Here is a 16,232-nt window from a genome sequence, read left to right as displayed (position 1 = left end):
CTTTATCCTGATGATTAAGTCATGTTGGTTCAGTAGATATTTCAGAGTTACACATTTTTCTTCCCTGTTGAAGTCCTGACATTCATGTTGGTGGTTATAGTAGTTCTGTTTCCACTACTTATACTATATTTTAAAAAATACAGCTTTCATGTTGCTTAAGCTATGTTCCTTGGAGACAGAATACATTTTATCTCATCTCTGCTAAGAGCAGATCCTGGTTTCTCCATAATAGAAACTAGTTTATTAGCTTTGACTCAAAAGAATTAGTAACTATCATAAACTCTAGACAATGTTTTGTATTAAGCAAAAAAAAATACAATTTCTGCATTAGTTGTAAAAAAATAACACTTTTTTTCTTGACATCCAGCCGATGTGGATTCCCTCTGCTCACATAGATTCTGCTTTTTCTGTCTCAGGTGTTAAATACAAAAAATAGATTTGATAGAGTTGTCTTCTTGTATGACAACATTGTCTGGGTTTATTAATATAAGAAGTATAGAAGGCAGGAGGGGTCAATTTGTGATTTCTAACAAAGTCAATATTAGAAAATTTCGATATCTAAAATGGAAGCATGCATGAAGTATAACTGTTATACTTCATGCATGCTTCCATTTTAGATATCGAAAATGGAAGATGGTGGCTGGGATAGTACATGTGAAATTCTATTTTTAAAATCTTATAAGGCATGGTGAAATGGAGAAGAAGCAGGGGATTGGCCATGTATGTTCTGTGAAATGTGGGAGGCTGTGGGAAACCCTACTATGGAGGGTAACTGATATTCTTACTTGCTCTGAGATACCAAACAGTCTTTATATAAGGAGGTGGTAATGGTGACTGCAGAAACTCAACCAAAGATGAACACTTCTCCAAGAACTAGCTTTGAAATTGAGAAGTTGCTTCAGGAAGCACAGAAAATTTACTTATTCTCTTTCTATCTAACATAAAAAATGCAACTGTGCAGTAAAGCTGCACAAGGTGACATGATCACTACTACAGTTTGTTGAACAGTTATGACATGCCAAACCATGCAGTAAGTTCTTTACATGTATCATCTTATTTAGTGTCTGTAATTTTGCAGTGAGCTAGGTGATGTTGGTGATGTCAGATAACATATGAGGAACCTAGAAAATTATTTAAGTATACTGTGAATTTAAGAAACATTCATTGCTAATGAGAATTAAGTCTTTGTCTCTATTTCCCTATGAAACTTGGAGAGAAAATAGAACATGCTAGTTAGAATCCAAACCACTTGCAAGACATTCTGCCTGGGGTACTCTCCCTGTTTAATCACCTATCTTTGAATGAGCCGCAGGTCTCTGAATATGATGGCATGTCTAACATAGGAACATTGTCTGTTGCTACTACAGTGTGTCATGTGATGGACTGTGATCAATAAATGACACAATGACATAGCAACAGGAGAGTGATTCTCCTTCTGGCTTTGAAGAAGGTACTGCAATAATTTGAGAAGGCCAGGTGGCTAGGACCTCTGAGAACCTGGGGTGGCTTTTCGAAGCTTAAATTGCTGTGCCCTGCCAAAACCATGAAAAAAATCTAGAACACATCCTAAACTGCAAAGACTTAAATTATGACAATTACTTTAAAAAGCTGGGAATAAGATCCTGAGCCTCAGAGGAGATTGCATCCTAGTTAATACCTGGAGACCATGAGATCCATCACCAAATGACATGACTAGCAAACAGAGTTAAAAAATAAATTTATATGATTTATGTCATTAAGTGGGCTGTAATTTACAATTCATCAAAAGAAATCTAATAAAATGATTTTTCTCTTTTCTTCCTCCTAAGTATTTGTGTGTATTTGTATGTATGCACGTGGATGTGACAGAGATGATAGATCATCCCAACACAATTACCAAAGCTTTACTACAAGCAAAGTTCACTACAACGCTGGAATATTCCAAGATGGATTGTGCAATTCCCACATGGAGAACGGATTCTCAGTTCTCAATGAAATGCTAAAGGCTGGATTCTCTTCATGTGTCCACTGGGAAGTAAGAAATGTCAAACGGGAGCCTTGTGACAACGTTCTTCCTCACAGGCCTTCCCCATGCTCCAGCGCTGGACACCATGCTCTTTGGCCTCTTCCTGGTCATTTACATTCTCACTGTGCTGGGGAACCTCCTCATCCTGCTGGTGATCAGGGTGGAGTCCCACCTCCACACCCCCATGTACTACTTCCTCACCAACCTGTCCTTCATTGACATGTGGTTCTCCACTGTCACGGTGCCCAAAATGCTGATGACCCTGGCCACCCCGGGAGGTGGGGCCATCTCCTTCCATAGCTGTGTGGCCCAGCTCTATTCCTTCCACTTCCTGGGGAGCACCGAGTGTTTCCTCTACACGGTCATGTCCTATGATCGCTTCCTGGCCATCAGTTACCCGCTCAGGTACTCCAGCATGATGAGTGGGAGAGTGTGTGCCCTCCTGACCGCGGGCACCTGGCTCAGTGGCTCCTTGCACTCTGCGGTCCAGACCACCCTGACGTTCCGCCTGCCCTACTGTGGGCCCAACCAGGTCCAGCATTACTTCTGTGATGCTCCACCCATCCTCAAGCTGGCCTGTGCAGACACCTCGGCCAATGAGATGGTCATCTTTGTGAACATTGGGGTGGTGGCCTCGGGCTGCTTTCTGCTGATAGTGCTGTCCTATGTGTCCATTGTCTGCTCCATCCTGAGGATCCGCACCTCAGAGGGCAGACACAGAGCCTTTCAGACCTGCGCCTCCCACTGCATCGTGGTCCTTTGTTTCTTTGTGCCTTGTGTTTTCATCTACCTGAGACCTGGCTCCAGGGACGTCATGGATGGGGTTGTGGCTGTTTTCTACACTGTGCTGACACCTCTTCTTAACCCTGTTGTGTACACCCTGAGGAACAAGGAGGTGAAGAAAGCTCTGTTGAAGCTGAAGGACAAAGTGGCCTATTCTCAGAGCCAGTAAATGCTACGAAATATAAACATTCACTTTTTCAAGATCACTACTCTAATTTAGTTGTGAAAGATCATGTTTTTCTGTGGCTATAGCTGTTCAAATTTTTTTAAGTCTTCCCTGCTTTGTGTTTGTCTCTTTTTATAAGACTCCAAATATACACTCAAAATGAAGGCTTACAATATGTTAAATTATGTTTCCTAAGGATAATTCCTTATTGCTATGTATGTATGTGTATATTTATATCTTTATAAAAATATGATTTATGGAAATAATATATTTAGTAGGCAAAAATAGGAAATTAAGGGGTTGGGGTTGTAGCTCAGTGGTAGAGTGCTTGACTAGTGCGGGTGAGGCACTGGGTTCAATCCTCGGGAACACATAAGAATAAATAAACAAAAATAAAGTCATTGTGTCCACCCAGAACTAAATAAAAAAAATAGGAAACTAAGTACTCATCCAAAATTGAATTAAAACTAAGATGTTGAATATTCACATATGGATTTATATACAGCAACAATAATGTATGATCTGTAACTGTAAAATGATGTAAGAAATTATCATTTCTGGCAGTTTGCTAAAACTAAAGATAGTTAGATATCTATTCTACATCTAGAGCCATGGCTTCCAAGACAGGCAGTATTGCCTCACCAGTATCATCTGGCAAGGCATGGAGGTATTTATGAATGTCATAGGTACTGGCACCTGGTATTTGGAAGTCAGGGAATTAGTTTATTTCGCAGTGTACAGGGTTACTCCAGAAAAACAGTTTTCTTTCCTGAAAGATAAACAATACTGAGGTTAAGAAACCTTTATCAGGATATAAATGTAAGTAAGACTCTGACAATAGAATTAACAAAACACTTTTGATAAAAATACAAAAACTGCTGAGGAAGTGGAGAAGTATAATGTGCTAATAGATTTGAGACTCAGTATTTTAAAATTTCAGTTCTCCTCAAACTGTTCCTTAGATCCACTAAAATTCTACAGCATTTTATTCTGTTGATACAGAAGTGTGGATCCTAAAGTGTGTGTAGACAAGGTTTGGTCATGATAATCTTGAAGAAACAACACAACATGGAGTGATTCATAAACTACATATAAAAACTCACTATGGCTCTATAGTTATTCAGAGACAATTGCATTTTCATGATTCTAGACCAGTAAAAATGTGACAGAAGAGAGAATAAAGATATAGACAGATAAATATTTATATGAGGAAGCTATCTTGTGCACAGTTAGAGAAAGGCAGACTTCTTCAATAAGTTATTTTGAGATATTTGGGTTTTGGGATGTTTTGCAAAGAGAAAATGAATCTTGGCTCAACATTGCAATACAAGTTTTAGAGGTTTTTTAATTATTGTTGATTACCATATAAAAACCAGTACATACAGAGAAAATATGAAAAAAGAAAACAATTGGGAGTATCATTTGAGAATTTAAATTTTAAATTTCTTAAAACATGACAATAACTAAGCAACTACAGCTAATATCTCAAGTTATATATACAATTAAAATCTTATATCATACCAGAAGTAAAACTAACTCCAAGGGTACTTAAGATTTAAATGAGGGGGGGAGAAATGATCTAAACCATTAAAATATTTCATAGATGAAAATTAATAGACCTTTTATGTAAGAAAATATCTTTTTAAAGTGAAATATCAAGATCAGAAACCATATTAGAAACAATTGATAAAATTTCCTGCATTAAAAATATATATGCATATATATAAAAAAACAAAAAGTACTTCAACAAAGAAATATTAAAGCTATATTTTACATTGCAATAAAACATGAATTAATATCCTAAATTTATAAGAGATCAGACAGGTTAATAAAAACTATTACCTCAAAAGAAAGATAGTAAATAAAATTCCTGAAGTATTAATTCATAAAAGAGGATATAATTTTGTAATATAAGCGTTCATTAATGCTTGTAAAAGCAATGAATGACTCCAATAAAATCTATTACCTACACAATTGGAAATCATTCTGTATTTTAGGTATTTCTTTGGGAAAAGGGAGTGTGAGACTCTAAACAACAACAACAAAGTTGGGAATTTGCATCTTGTAGCTCTGTATAGAAAGATGGTGGGAAAGAGTAACATCCACCAGGAGAGTGCCAACAAGTGATGCTCATAGGGACTCTGAACAATTTTAATTGAGAGGAAGCCATTGTGAGTGTCTCTTCATCACTGGTAAGGGACAGGTAAGTCCCACTTCCGTCCTCTGAGGTATAAAAATTAGCTCCAGGCAGACTTGATCTATCCCAGGAGAGTGCAAATAAGAAACAGGTAGGGAGATGTGCAGCCTATGAAAAAGCTTTCATTGGCTCTTCCTGTTTTGTGCTCATCAAGGGAACCTGGAAACCCACAAGTAATCCTGTCGCCTGAGACTCCAGGTCAAGTTCATGTTTGCTATTTAGCCTGGTTGGTTTGCATTCTCTGCACTTCAGTGGTTTGGTTTGGTTAAAAATGGACCCATCTTTCTCAACACAGTGCATGTGGTCTTGGAGTGACAGCTTGCAAAGTAGAGGCTGTGCATGTGGAGAGGGGAATGTAGAGAGGGGAAAACCGTAGGAGAAATTCAGGCAAGTTTGACAACTGCAATGAGCCATGTCCTGTGGGGTGAGTTCTTACAAATGGAGCTTTCACTTATTTCCCCTGATTTCCATCCCTTGTTTACCTCCACATTTCATGCACTGAGATGTTACCTGGACATTGCTAGACTTCACCCTCATTTTAGTGATCTAGTCTTTCTTGATATAAGATAGAAAGATGGATGAATAGATTGACACAGCAATTGGGTGGCTCCAAGTAGCTATTGCGTTGTTACAGAAGACAAGAAAGTCCAACTTTGGTCCCTCCTCCCCCACAGCCCAGGCTGAGATTGCTTCCTTGTGTCTTGGCCCTCAGCCTGCCTTGGACTTCATCTGATGAACATTTTCATGTTTCATCAAATCTGAAAATGAAGTTATCCTGGTGATTAAGTCATGTTCGTTCAGTAGAAATTTCCTCATTGTTGAGTTTGGTTTTGGTGATTGCAATAATTCTGTCTCTGCTACTTATTTTTGTATTTGAAAAAAAAAAACAGCTTGCACATTGTTAAAGCTATGTTTCCTGGTGAGTGAAAACATTTTTGCTAAGAGCACATTATATATTCTCTCCAATGGTGAACTGGTTTTATGGTTCTCTACTACAGAATAATTAGTAACTATCTTTATTTTAATGATATTAGTATTATACTATTATAAATACAATTTGTTATGAATTAGTAATAAGAAATAATATTGTAATAATTGATAGGAGGCCATAATTTGTATTAAGTGTAAACCACCTCTGCCTAAATTTCAGTTGTACAGAATCCCAACTTTTCTTGACATCAAACTGAGGTGTTAGGTGTCCTCTGCTTGTATTGATTCTTTTTTTCCTGTCTCACGTGGTAAATGTTGAAGAGTAAATAGACTGGGAAGAATTGTCTTCTCCTATGACAGCCTTGTCTGTTTCTGTGAATATAGGGAATAAAAGAAATGGATATGGAGCAAAATTTTTTCTTTAACAAAATTGATATAAGAAAATATTTAGATATTGAGGAGAAAAGGTTACATGACAGAAATTTCTCCTATACCCATTTATTGTGGCTGGGAGGGCACATATGAGGTTTATGTTATTAGAGCCTCATAAGGGATTCTTAAGTGGAGGAGAGGCAGGGGGTCAGTCAACTACAGGGCTTTGTATTTTCTGAATCTTATGAAACTTTGTGCTAGATCCCACTACGGTGGTTGACTGACATTTTTGTTTCCTCTGAGAGACAAAAGAGGTATAAGCAGGTAGTATTAAGGCTCTAGTAACAGTACCAAATATAAAAACTTCCTCAAGAGCTATATTTAAAATTGAGAAGACTCTGGAAACACACAGATAATTAACTTATTCTAAACTCAGAAACAATTCTGCAATATTTTCAGAGGGCCCACACTCTATGACCCATATTTACTTATTAAGCAATTATGACATGCCAAGCACTATACTGAGTCGTTTTTAATGTATCATATTATTTAATAACTTCTTAGTAAGTAATGTCAGATAACATAATATACTTGATTTAAATTTACTGTAGACATATGAAACATTCAATGTTACCCATAATTAAATTCTTGGTTCTCCAATTTTACTCATGAATTCTGGAGAAAAAAAAATAGAAAGTAGTAGGTAGAATTCCAAATATTCTCCAAGATATATGCCAGTTAGTACATATTGTTTTCTTTTTTTTTTTTAATTTTTATTTTTATTTTTTTTTAATTAATTTTTATTGTAGGTTGTTCAAAACATTACATAGTTCTTGATATATCATAATTCACACTTTGATTCAAGTGGGATATGAACTCCCATTTTTACCCCATATACAGATTGCAGAGTCACATCAGTTGCACATTGATTTACATATTGCCATTCTGGAGTCTGTTGTATTCTTCTGCCTTTCCCATCCTCCACTATCCCCCCTCCCCCCTCCCCTCCCCTCTTCTCTCTCTACCCCCTCTACTGTAATTCATTTCTCCCCCTTATATTTTCCCTCCTTTCCCCTCACTTCCTCTTGTATGTAATTTTGTATACCCCTGAGGGTCTCCTTCCATTTACATGCAATTTCCCTTCTCTCTCCCTTTCCCTCCCACCTCTCATCCCTGTTTAATGTTAATCTTCTTCTCATGCTCTTCTTCCCTACTCTGTTCTTAGTAACTCTCCTTATATCAAAGAAGACATTTGGCATTTGTTTTTAAGGGATTGGCTAGCTTCACTTAGCATAATCTGCTCTAATGCCATCCATTTCCCTCCAAATTCTATGATTTTGTCATTTCTTAATGCAGAGTAATACTCCATTGTGTATAAATGCCACATTTTTTTTATCCATTCGTCTATTGAAGGGCATCTAGGTTGGTTCCACAGTCTTGCTATTGTGAATTGTGCTGCTATGAACATGGATGTAGCAGTGTCCCTATAGTGTGCTCTTTTTAGGTCTTTAGGGAATAGACCGAGTAGTGGAATAGCTGGATCAAATGGTGGTTCCATTCCGAGCTTTCCAAGAAATCTCCATACTGCTTTCCAAATTGGCCGCACCAATTTGCAGTCCCACCAGCAATGTACAAGAGTACCCTTTTCTCCACATCCTCGCCAGCACTTGTTGCTGTTTGACTTCCTAATGGCTGCCAATCTTACTGGAGTGAGATGGTATCTTAGGGTGGTTTTGATTTGCATTTCTCTGACTGCTAGAGATGGTGAGCATTTTTTCATATACTTGTTGATTGATTGTATGTCCTCCTCTGAGAAATTTCTGTTCAGGTCCTTGGCCCATTTGTTGATTGGGTTATTCGTTATCTCATTGTCTAATTTTTTTAGTTCTTTGTATATTCTGGATATTAGGGCTCTGTCTGAAGTGTGAGGAGTAAAGATTTGTTCCCAGGACGTAGGCTCCCTATTCACCTCTCTTATTGTTTCTTTTGCTGAGAAAAAACTTTTTAGTTTTAGTAAGTCCCATTTGTTGATTCTAGTTATTAACTGTTGTGCTATGGGTGTCCTATTGAGGAATTTGGAGCCCGACCCCACAGTATGTAGATCATAGCCAACTTTTTCTTCTATCAGACGCCATGTCTCTGATTTGATATCAAGTTCCTTGATCCACTTTGAGTTAACTTTTGTGCATGGCGAGAGAAAGGGATTCAGTTTCATTTTGTTGCATATGGATTTCCAGTTTTCCCAACACCATTTGTTGAAGATGCTATCCTTCTTCCATTTCATGCTTTTAGCCCCTTTATCAAATATAAGATAGTTGTAGTTTTGTGGATTGGTTTCTGTGTCCTCTATTCTGTACCATTGGTCCACCTGCCTGTTTTGGTACCAGTACCATGCTGTTTTTGTTACTATTGCTCTGTAGTATAGTTTGAAGTCTGGTATAGCTATACCGCCTGATTCACATTTCCTGCTTAGAATTGTTTTTGCTATTCTGGGTCTTTTATTTTTCCATATGAATTTCATGATTGCTTTCTCTATTTCTACAAGAAATGCCGTTGGGATTTTGATTGGCATTGCATTAAACCTATAGAGAACTTTTGGTAATATCGCCATTTTGATGATTTTACTTCTACCTATCCATGAACAGGGTATATTTTTCCATCTTCTAAGATCTTCTTCTATTTCTCTCTTTAGGGTTCTGTAGTTTTCATTGTATAAGTCTTTCACCTCTTTTGTTAGGTTGATTCCCAAGTATTTTATTTTCTTTGAGGATATTGTGAATGGGGTGGTTGTCCTCATTTCCATTTCAGAGGATTTGTTGCTGATATACAGGAATGCCTTTGATTTATGCGTGTTGATTTTATAGCCTGCCACTTTGCTGAATTCATTTATTAGCTCTAATAGTTTCTTTGTAGACCCTTTTGGGTCTGCTAGGTATAGAATCATGTCATCTGCAAATAGTGATAATTTGAGTTCTTCTTTTCCTATTTTTATGCCTTTAATTTCTTTCGTCTGTCTAATTGCTCTGGCCAGTGATTCGAGAACTATGTTGAACAGAAGTGGTGAGAGAGGGCATCCCTGTCTTGTTCCAGATTTTAGAGGGAACGCCTTCAGTTTTTCTCCATTCAGAATGATGCTAGCCTGAGGCTTAGCATAGATTGCTTTTACAATGTTGAGGTATGTTCCTGTTATCCCTAGTTTTTCTAGAGTTTTGAACATAAAGGGATGCTGTACTTTGTCGAATGCTTTTTCCGCATCTATCGAGATGACCATATGGTTCTTATTTTTAAGCCTGTTGATGTGGTGAATAACATTTATTGATTTCCATATATTGAACCAACCTTGCATCCCAGGGATAAATCCTACCTGATCATGGTGCACAATTTTTTTGATATGTTTTTGTATCCGGTTCGCCAGAAGTTTATTGAGGATTTTTGCATCTAGGTTCATTAGAGATATTGGTCTGTAGTTTTCTTTCTTTGAAGTGTCTTTGTCTGGTTTAGGAATCAGGGTGATGTTGGCCTCATAGAATGAATTTGGAAGTTCTCCCTCTTTTTCTATTTCCTGAAATAGCTTGAAAAGTATTGGTGTTAATTCCTCTTTAAAGGTTTTGAAAAACTCTGCTGTATACCCATCCGGTCCTGGGCTTTTCTTAGTTGGTAGTCTTTTGATGGTATCTTCTATTTCCTCAATTGATATTGGTCTGTTTAGGTTGTCAATATCCTCCTGACTCAATCTGGGCAAATCATATGACTTAAGAAATTTATCGATGCCTTCACTATCTTCTATTTTATTGGAGTATAAGGATTCAAAATAATTTCTGATAATCTTCTGTATTTCTGAAGTGTCTGTTGTGATATTGCCTTTTTCATCCCGTATGCTGGTAATTTGAGTTCTCTCTCTTCTTCTCTTTGTTAACGTGGCTAAGGGTCTGTCGATTTTATTTATTTTTTCAAAGAACCAACTTTTAGTTTTGTCAATTTTTTCAATTGTTTCTTTCGTTTCGATTTCATTAATTTCAGCTCTGATTTTAATTATTTCTTGTCTTCTACTTCTTTTGCTGTTGTTTTGCTCTTCTTTTTCTAGGATTTTGAGTTGAAGTATTAGATCATTTATTTGTTGGTTTTTTCTTTTTTTAAGGAATGAACTCCAAGCAATAAATTTTCCTCTTAGAACTGCTTTCAATGTGTCCCATAGATTCCGATATGTTGTGTCTGTGTTTTCATTTATCTCTAAGAATTTTTTAATTTCCTCCTTGATGTCTTCTATAACCCATTGATCATTCAGTAACCTATTGTTCATTCTCCAAGTGATGCATGATTTTTCCTTACTTCTTTTATCGTTGATTTTCAATTTCATTCCATTATGATCAGATAATATGCATGGTATTATCTCTACTCCTTTATATTGTCTAGTAGTTGCCCTGTGACATAATATATGATCTATTTTTGAGAAGGATCCATGTGCTGCTGAGAAAAAAGTGTAACTGCTTGATGTTGGGTGGTATATTCTATATATGTCAATTAAGTCTAGGTTATTAATTGTGTTATTGAGCTCTATAGTTTCCTTATTCAACTTTTGTTTGGAAGATCTGTCCAGTGGTGAGAGAGGTGTGTTGAAGTCTCCCATGATTATTGTATGGTGGTCTATTAGACTCTTGAACTTGAGAAGAGTTTGTTTGATGAACATAGCTGCACCATTGTTTGGGGCATATATATTTATGATTGTTATGTCTTGTTGGTGTATGGTTCCCTTGAGAAGTATGTAGTGTCCCTCTTCATCCCTTTTGATTAACTTTGGCTTGAAATCTATTTTATTTGAAATGAGTATGGACACTCCTGCTTGTTTGCGAAGTCCATATGAGTGATATGATTTTTCCCAACCTTTCACCTTCAGTCTATGTATGTCTTTTCCTATCAGATGCGTCTCCTGAAGGCAGCATATTGTTGGGTCTTGTTTAGTGATCCATTCTGCTAGCCTGTGTCTCTTAATTGGTGAGTTTAAGCCATTAACATTTAGAGTTATTATTGAGATATGGTTTGTTCTTCCAGCCATATTTGTTTATTTATGTTACTAAACATGGTTTGTTTTCCTCTTTGATTATTCCCCCCGACCTTTACTGTACTACCTCCCGCTGTTGGTTTTCATTGATATTTTCCATTTCCTCTTCCTGTAATATTTTGCCGAGGATGTTTTGAAGAGCTGGTTTTCTAGCTGCAAATTCTTTTAACTTTTGTTTATCATGGAAGGTTTTAATTTCATCTTCCATCCTGAAGCTTAATTTCGCGGGATACACAATTCTTGGTTGGAACCCCTTTTCTTTCAGTGTTTGAAATATGTTATTCCAGGATCTTCTAGCTTTCAGAGTCTGTGTTGAAAGATCAGCTGTTATCCTGATTGGTTTACCCCTAAATGTAATCTGCTTCCTTTCTCTTGTAGCTTTTAAAATTCTCTCCTTATTCTGTATGTTGGGCATCTTCATTATAATGTGTCTAGGTGTGGCTCTCTTATGATTTTGCACATTCGGCGTCCTGTAGGCTTCTAGGATTTGGGATTCTGTCTCATTCTTCAAGTCTGGGAAGTTTTCTCGTATTATTTCGTTGAATAGATTGCTCATTCCTTTGGTTTGGACCTCAATACCTTCCTGTATCCCCATGACCCTTAAGTTGGGTCTCTTTATGTTATCCCATATTTCTTGAATGTTCTGCTCATGGTTTCTTAACAGCTTTGCTGAGCTGTCTATGTTCTTCTCCAGTTGAAATACTTTGTCTTCATTGTCTGATGTTCTATCTTCTAAGTGTTCTACTCTGCTGGTAGTATTCTCAATTGAGTTTTTAAGTGGTTTATTGTTTCCTGCATTTCCAGGATTTCTGTTTGTTTGTTTTTTATAACCTCTATCTCCCTGTATAATTGATCTTTTGCTTCTTGGATTTGTTTGTGTAATTTATTGTCGAAGTGGTCGAAGTGGTCTTTCATTGTCTGATTTTGCTGTCTAATGTCTTCCTTGAGACTCCAGATCATCTGAAGCATGTATATCCTGAATTCTTTATCTGACATTCCATCTGCTGCAGATATTACCTCTTCTAAAGTTGAGTTGACCTGCATTGCTTGTGGTCCTTTCTTTCCTTGTCTTTTCATACTGATCGCGTTTCTTTCTGCTTGGTGAAACTGTTGTGTTATTGATTTTTCCCCCTATATATTTATATTGCTCTTGTATAGCTGCAAAGTCTCCCTCGCAGGCTTTGGCGGTGGCTCTGCCCCTCCTCCAATTGAGGCAATGTGCCTTCCACGCCAGGAGGCCGCTGTAGCTGTACTTTCGATGGGCCTGTTCTTTCGGTGGTCACAGGTCCGCCTACCTTGCAGGCGTGAGCAGCGGCTTTGCCCCTCCGCTGGCCACTAGGCCTGTTCTGTCTGTCGGTTGCAGATCTGTCTACCTAAAAGGCGCTGGTGGCGGCTCTGCCCCTCCCCCGACCGTGGCGATGTATCTGGCGGGCCACTGGGCCTGTTTTGTCGGTGGTCACGGTTCCGTCTAACTTGCACACGCGTGGAGCAGCTGTTTCATTAGTGCCTGGGCACACTCTCCTTGTTTGCCTCCCTCAGGCCCTAAGTTTGTAGAGCTTGGGGCTGAGAACCCCCAGCAAATTTGCTTACCTTCTGGTAGCCACGCCCCCGTATCTGGTGCTAGAGACCTCAGTTGTCAGCACTGGTGGTGGCTGTAGCTGGGAGACCCGCGCCGCGCGGCTCCCGCCGGCTCCTGCGTCAGCGCCGCCTCAGCTCCCGCCGGTTCCCGTGCCGCTGCCGCGGTTCCCGCCAGCTCCGTCCGGCTCTCTCGCCGCTCCTGCTAATTTAGAGTCCGCTGGGAAGGAATCTCTTTGGCCGATCTTTGGTGACTTCCCCTCTCTGCTATGGCGGGCCCCTGGCTCCTTGCAGGAGTGACCAAAGGGAGAGGTGGAACTGGCTTGTCTCTGGTCTGATACAATCTCTGGTTTTAGATCCCAGTTCGCTAATTCATAGAGGCTTGGTTAGATTTCCTTCCCATCCTCTCAAGGGGGGGAGCCCTTTCCTGGGTGGGCAGGGCCGTTAGCAGAGCCGGAAGGGCACGTGCCTTCTGTCGGGCCAGGCGGGGACCCTTCTGGCTGCGCTGGGCCGCCGGGGGCGCCCACAGAGCCAGGCAGATGGCGCCCGCGTGGCTAAGAGCCGGGCGGGGTAACCCTTCGCAGAGCGGGCGGGCCGCCAGGAGTGCCGGGATGGAGGGAGCTGTCTGCCGGCCGGGCAGGGACCCTTCTCGACGAGCAGGGCAGCTGGGGGCGCTTGTAAAGCCGGGCGGCTGCAGCCTCGTGACTAAGAACCAGGCGGGCGGGGTGGCTGTTTGCAGAGCAAGAGTGGAATGGCGGGAGCTGTCTGCCGGCATGGCGGGGACCCTTCTCGCAGAGCAGGGCCGCCGGGGGCGCTTGTAAAGCCGGGTGGCTGCCGCCGCGTGGCTAAGACCCAGGCAGGCTGGGTGGCTGTTTGCAGGTCAAGAGCGGGACTGGCAGGGTAGCCGGGATGGCGGAAACTGTCTGTTGGCCGGGCAGGGACCCTTCTCACTGAGCAGGGCCGCCGGGGGCGCTTGTAAAGCCGGGCGGCTGCAGCCTCGTGTCTAAGAACCAGGCGGGTGGGGTGGCTGTTTGCAGAGCAAGAGTGGAATGGCGGGAGCTGTCTGCCGGCAGGGCGGGGACCCTTCTCGCCGAGCAGGGTCGCCGGGGGCGCTTGCAAAGCCAGGTGGCTGCAGCCACGTGGCTAAGACCCAGGCGGGCGGGGTGGCTATTTGCAGGGCGAGAGCGGGGCCGCCAATGTAGCCGGGATGGTGGAAATTGTCTGTCGGCCAGGCAGGGACCCTTCTCGACGAGCAGGGCCGCCGGGGGCGTTTGTAAAGCCGGGCGGCTGCAGCCTCGTGGCTAAGAACCAGGCGGGCGGGGTGGCTGTTTGCAGAGCAAGAGCGGGATGGCTGGAGCTGTCTGCCGGCCTGGCGGGGACCCTTCTCGCCGAGCAGGGCCGCCGGGGGCGCTTGTAAAGCCGGGTGGTTGCAGCCGCGTGGCTAAGACCCAGGCGGGCGGGGTGGCTGTTTGCAGGGCAAGAGCGGGACCGCCAGGGTAGCCGGGATGGCGGAAGCTGTCTGTCGGTCGGGCAGGGACCCTTCTCGCCGAGCAGGGTCGCCGGGGGCGCTTGTAAAGCCGGGCGGCTGCAGCCTCGTGGCTAAGAACCAGGCGGGCGGGGTGGCTGTTTGCAAAACAAGAGCGGAATGGCGGGAGCTGTCTGCTGGCAGGGCGGGGACCCTTCTCGCAGAGCAGGGCCGCCGGGGGCGCTTGTAAAGCCGGGCGGCTGCAGCCTCGTGGCTAAGAACCAAGCGGGCGGGGTGGCTGTTTGCAGAACAAGAGCGGAATGGCGGGAGCTGACTGCCGGCAGGGCGGGGACCCTTCTCGCCGAGCAGGGTCCCCGGGGGCGCTTGTAAAGCCGGGTGACTGCAGCGGCGTGGCTAAGAACTAGCCGGGTGGGGTGGCTGTTCGCCGAGTGAAAGCAGGGCCGCCAGGGTAATCGGGATGGCGGGAGCTGTCTGCTGGCTGGGCGGGGACCCTTCTGCCGCGCTGCTCTGGGCCGCCTGCCGCTTGCAGAAGCGGCGGGTGGCCGCGGGATTGGACTCTAAGCCCGCGCTGCCGGTCAAGTTTCACTTGTCTGGGGCAAACTGTCACGTCTAATAAACTTACTAATTCTCGGCAGGTCTCCTTTCAACGGAATTTTGCTAGAAGATCCTCAGTAGGTAGAATGTAGCTGTTTTAATTGGTGTTTCTGATCCCGTTAATGTGGAGATATTGAAAGTGCAGCTTCCTCGCCGGCCGCCATGTTGGATCCCCTCCATATTGTTTTCTTTTATAGTAGCCTTTCTTTGAGTGTGTGTGACACTTATGAATGTGATGGGAGTATGCTCCATTGATTATATTCTATCACATAACACTTTGTCATATTAAAGCAGAGATAGGGTCTCCTGCTGGCTTTAAGGAAGTCCCTGCCATGCTGTGAGTATGGCAAGTGGCTGGGCCATCCTAGAACAAAGTGGCCTCTAAATGTCTAACATGTTATACTCTGTCAACAACCATCAAGGGAAGTGTGATATCATTCATAAAGTGTAAGGAAGTAAATTCTGCCAACAACCTCAATAATCTTGTAATAGAAGCCCATGCCTCATATAAGATTACATCGCCATTTCAAACCTTGATTCAAGCTTGATGAGAACTTGAGCCCTAGTTGATGTCACTCACGTAAAGAGTGGGAAATAAATTTGTATGTTTCAACTCACTAAATTTGTGGTAACTTATAACATATTAATTGCTATAGTTGGGATAAGTATCCCACAAAGGAGACTGTATTAAAGGCTTGATCCCATCCTGGGGCACTATTGGGAAGTGGTGGGAGCTTAAAGGGGTAGGGTCTAGTAGGAGGCCACTGTCCTTTCTATTTTGTGTCCTGGCCATGAGGTGAATGAGCTTGTCAAGGGCTGGTTCTATGATGGGCTGTCTTGCCAAAGGGTCAAAAACAATTGGACCAATGAATCATAGACTGAAACCTCCAAATGTGAGAAAAACAACCCTTTTCTCTTTTTAAGATTTAGAGCAATAGAAATTTACAGTAATAGAGCTCAGACTAGCATACTAATACAAAGGCAATATAATGACTTTCTCTTTCTTTTTTCTGCATGTGTGTGTGTGCGCGCACACACACACACCACACACACACACTTCTGTGT

General features: G+C 41.8%; 1 protein-coding gene across 1 annotated transcript; it reads left to right on the top strand.

Moving 5' to 3' along the window:
- Positions 1–2,021: 2,021 nt before the first annotated feature.
- On the top strand, positions 2,022–2,957 carry LOC143391094 (olfactory receptor 10G9). The gene has a single exon (XM_076843656.2). It carries the CDS (start codon positions 2,022–2,024, stop codon positions 2,955–2,957), a length of 936 nt encoding a protein of 311 aa, XP_076699771.2.
- The last annotated feature ends 13,275 nt before the right edge of the window (positions 2,958–16,232 follow it).

This window comes from Callospermophilus lateralis, chromosome 2 (genome assembly GCF_048772815.1).
Source record: "Callospermophilus lateralis isolate mCalLat2 chromosome 2, mCalLat2.hap1, whole genome shotgun sequence".
In the NCBI taxonomy this organism is placed as follows: Eukaryota; Metazoa; Chordata; class Mammalia; order Rodentia; family Sciuridae; genus Callospermophilus; species Callospermophilus lateralis.
The sequence above is the reverse complement of the archived record's forward strand: the minus strand, read 5'-3'. Positions and strand labels throughout refer to the sequence as shown.

Coding starts and splice junctions, on each gene's coding strand:
- LOC143391094 (XM_076843656.2), top strand. CDS start 2,022: ATGTCAAACGGGAGCCTTGTGACAACGTTCTTCCTCACAGGCCTTCCC.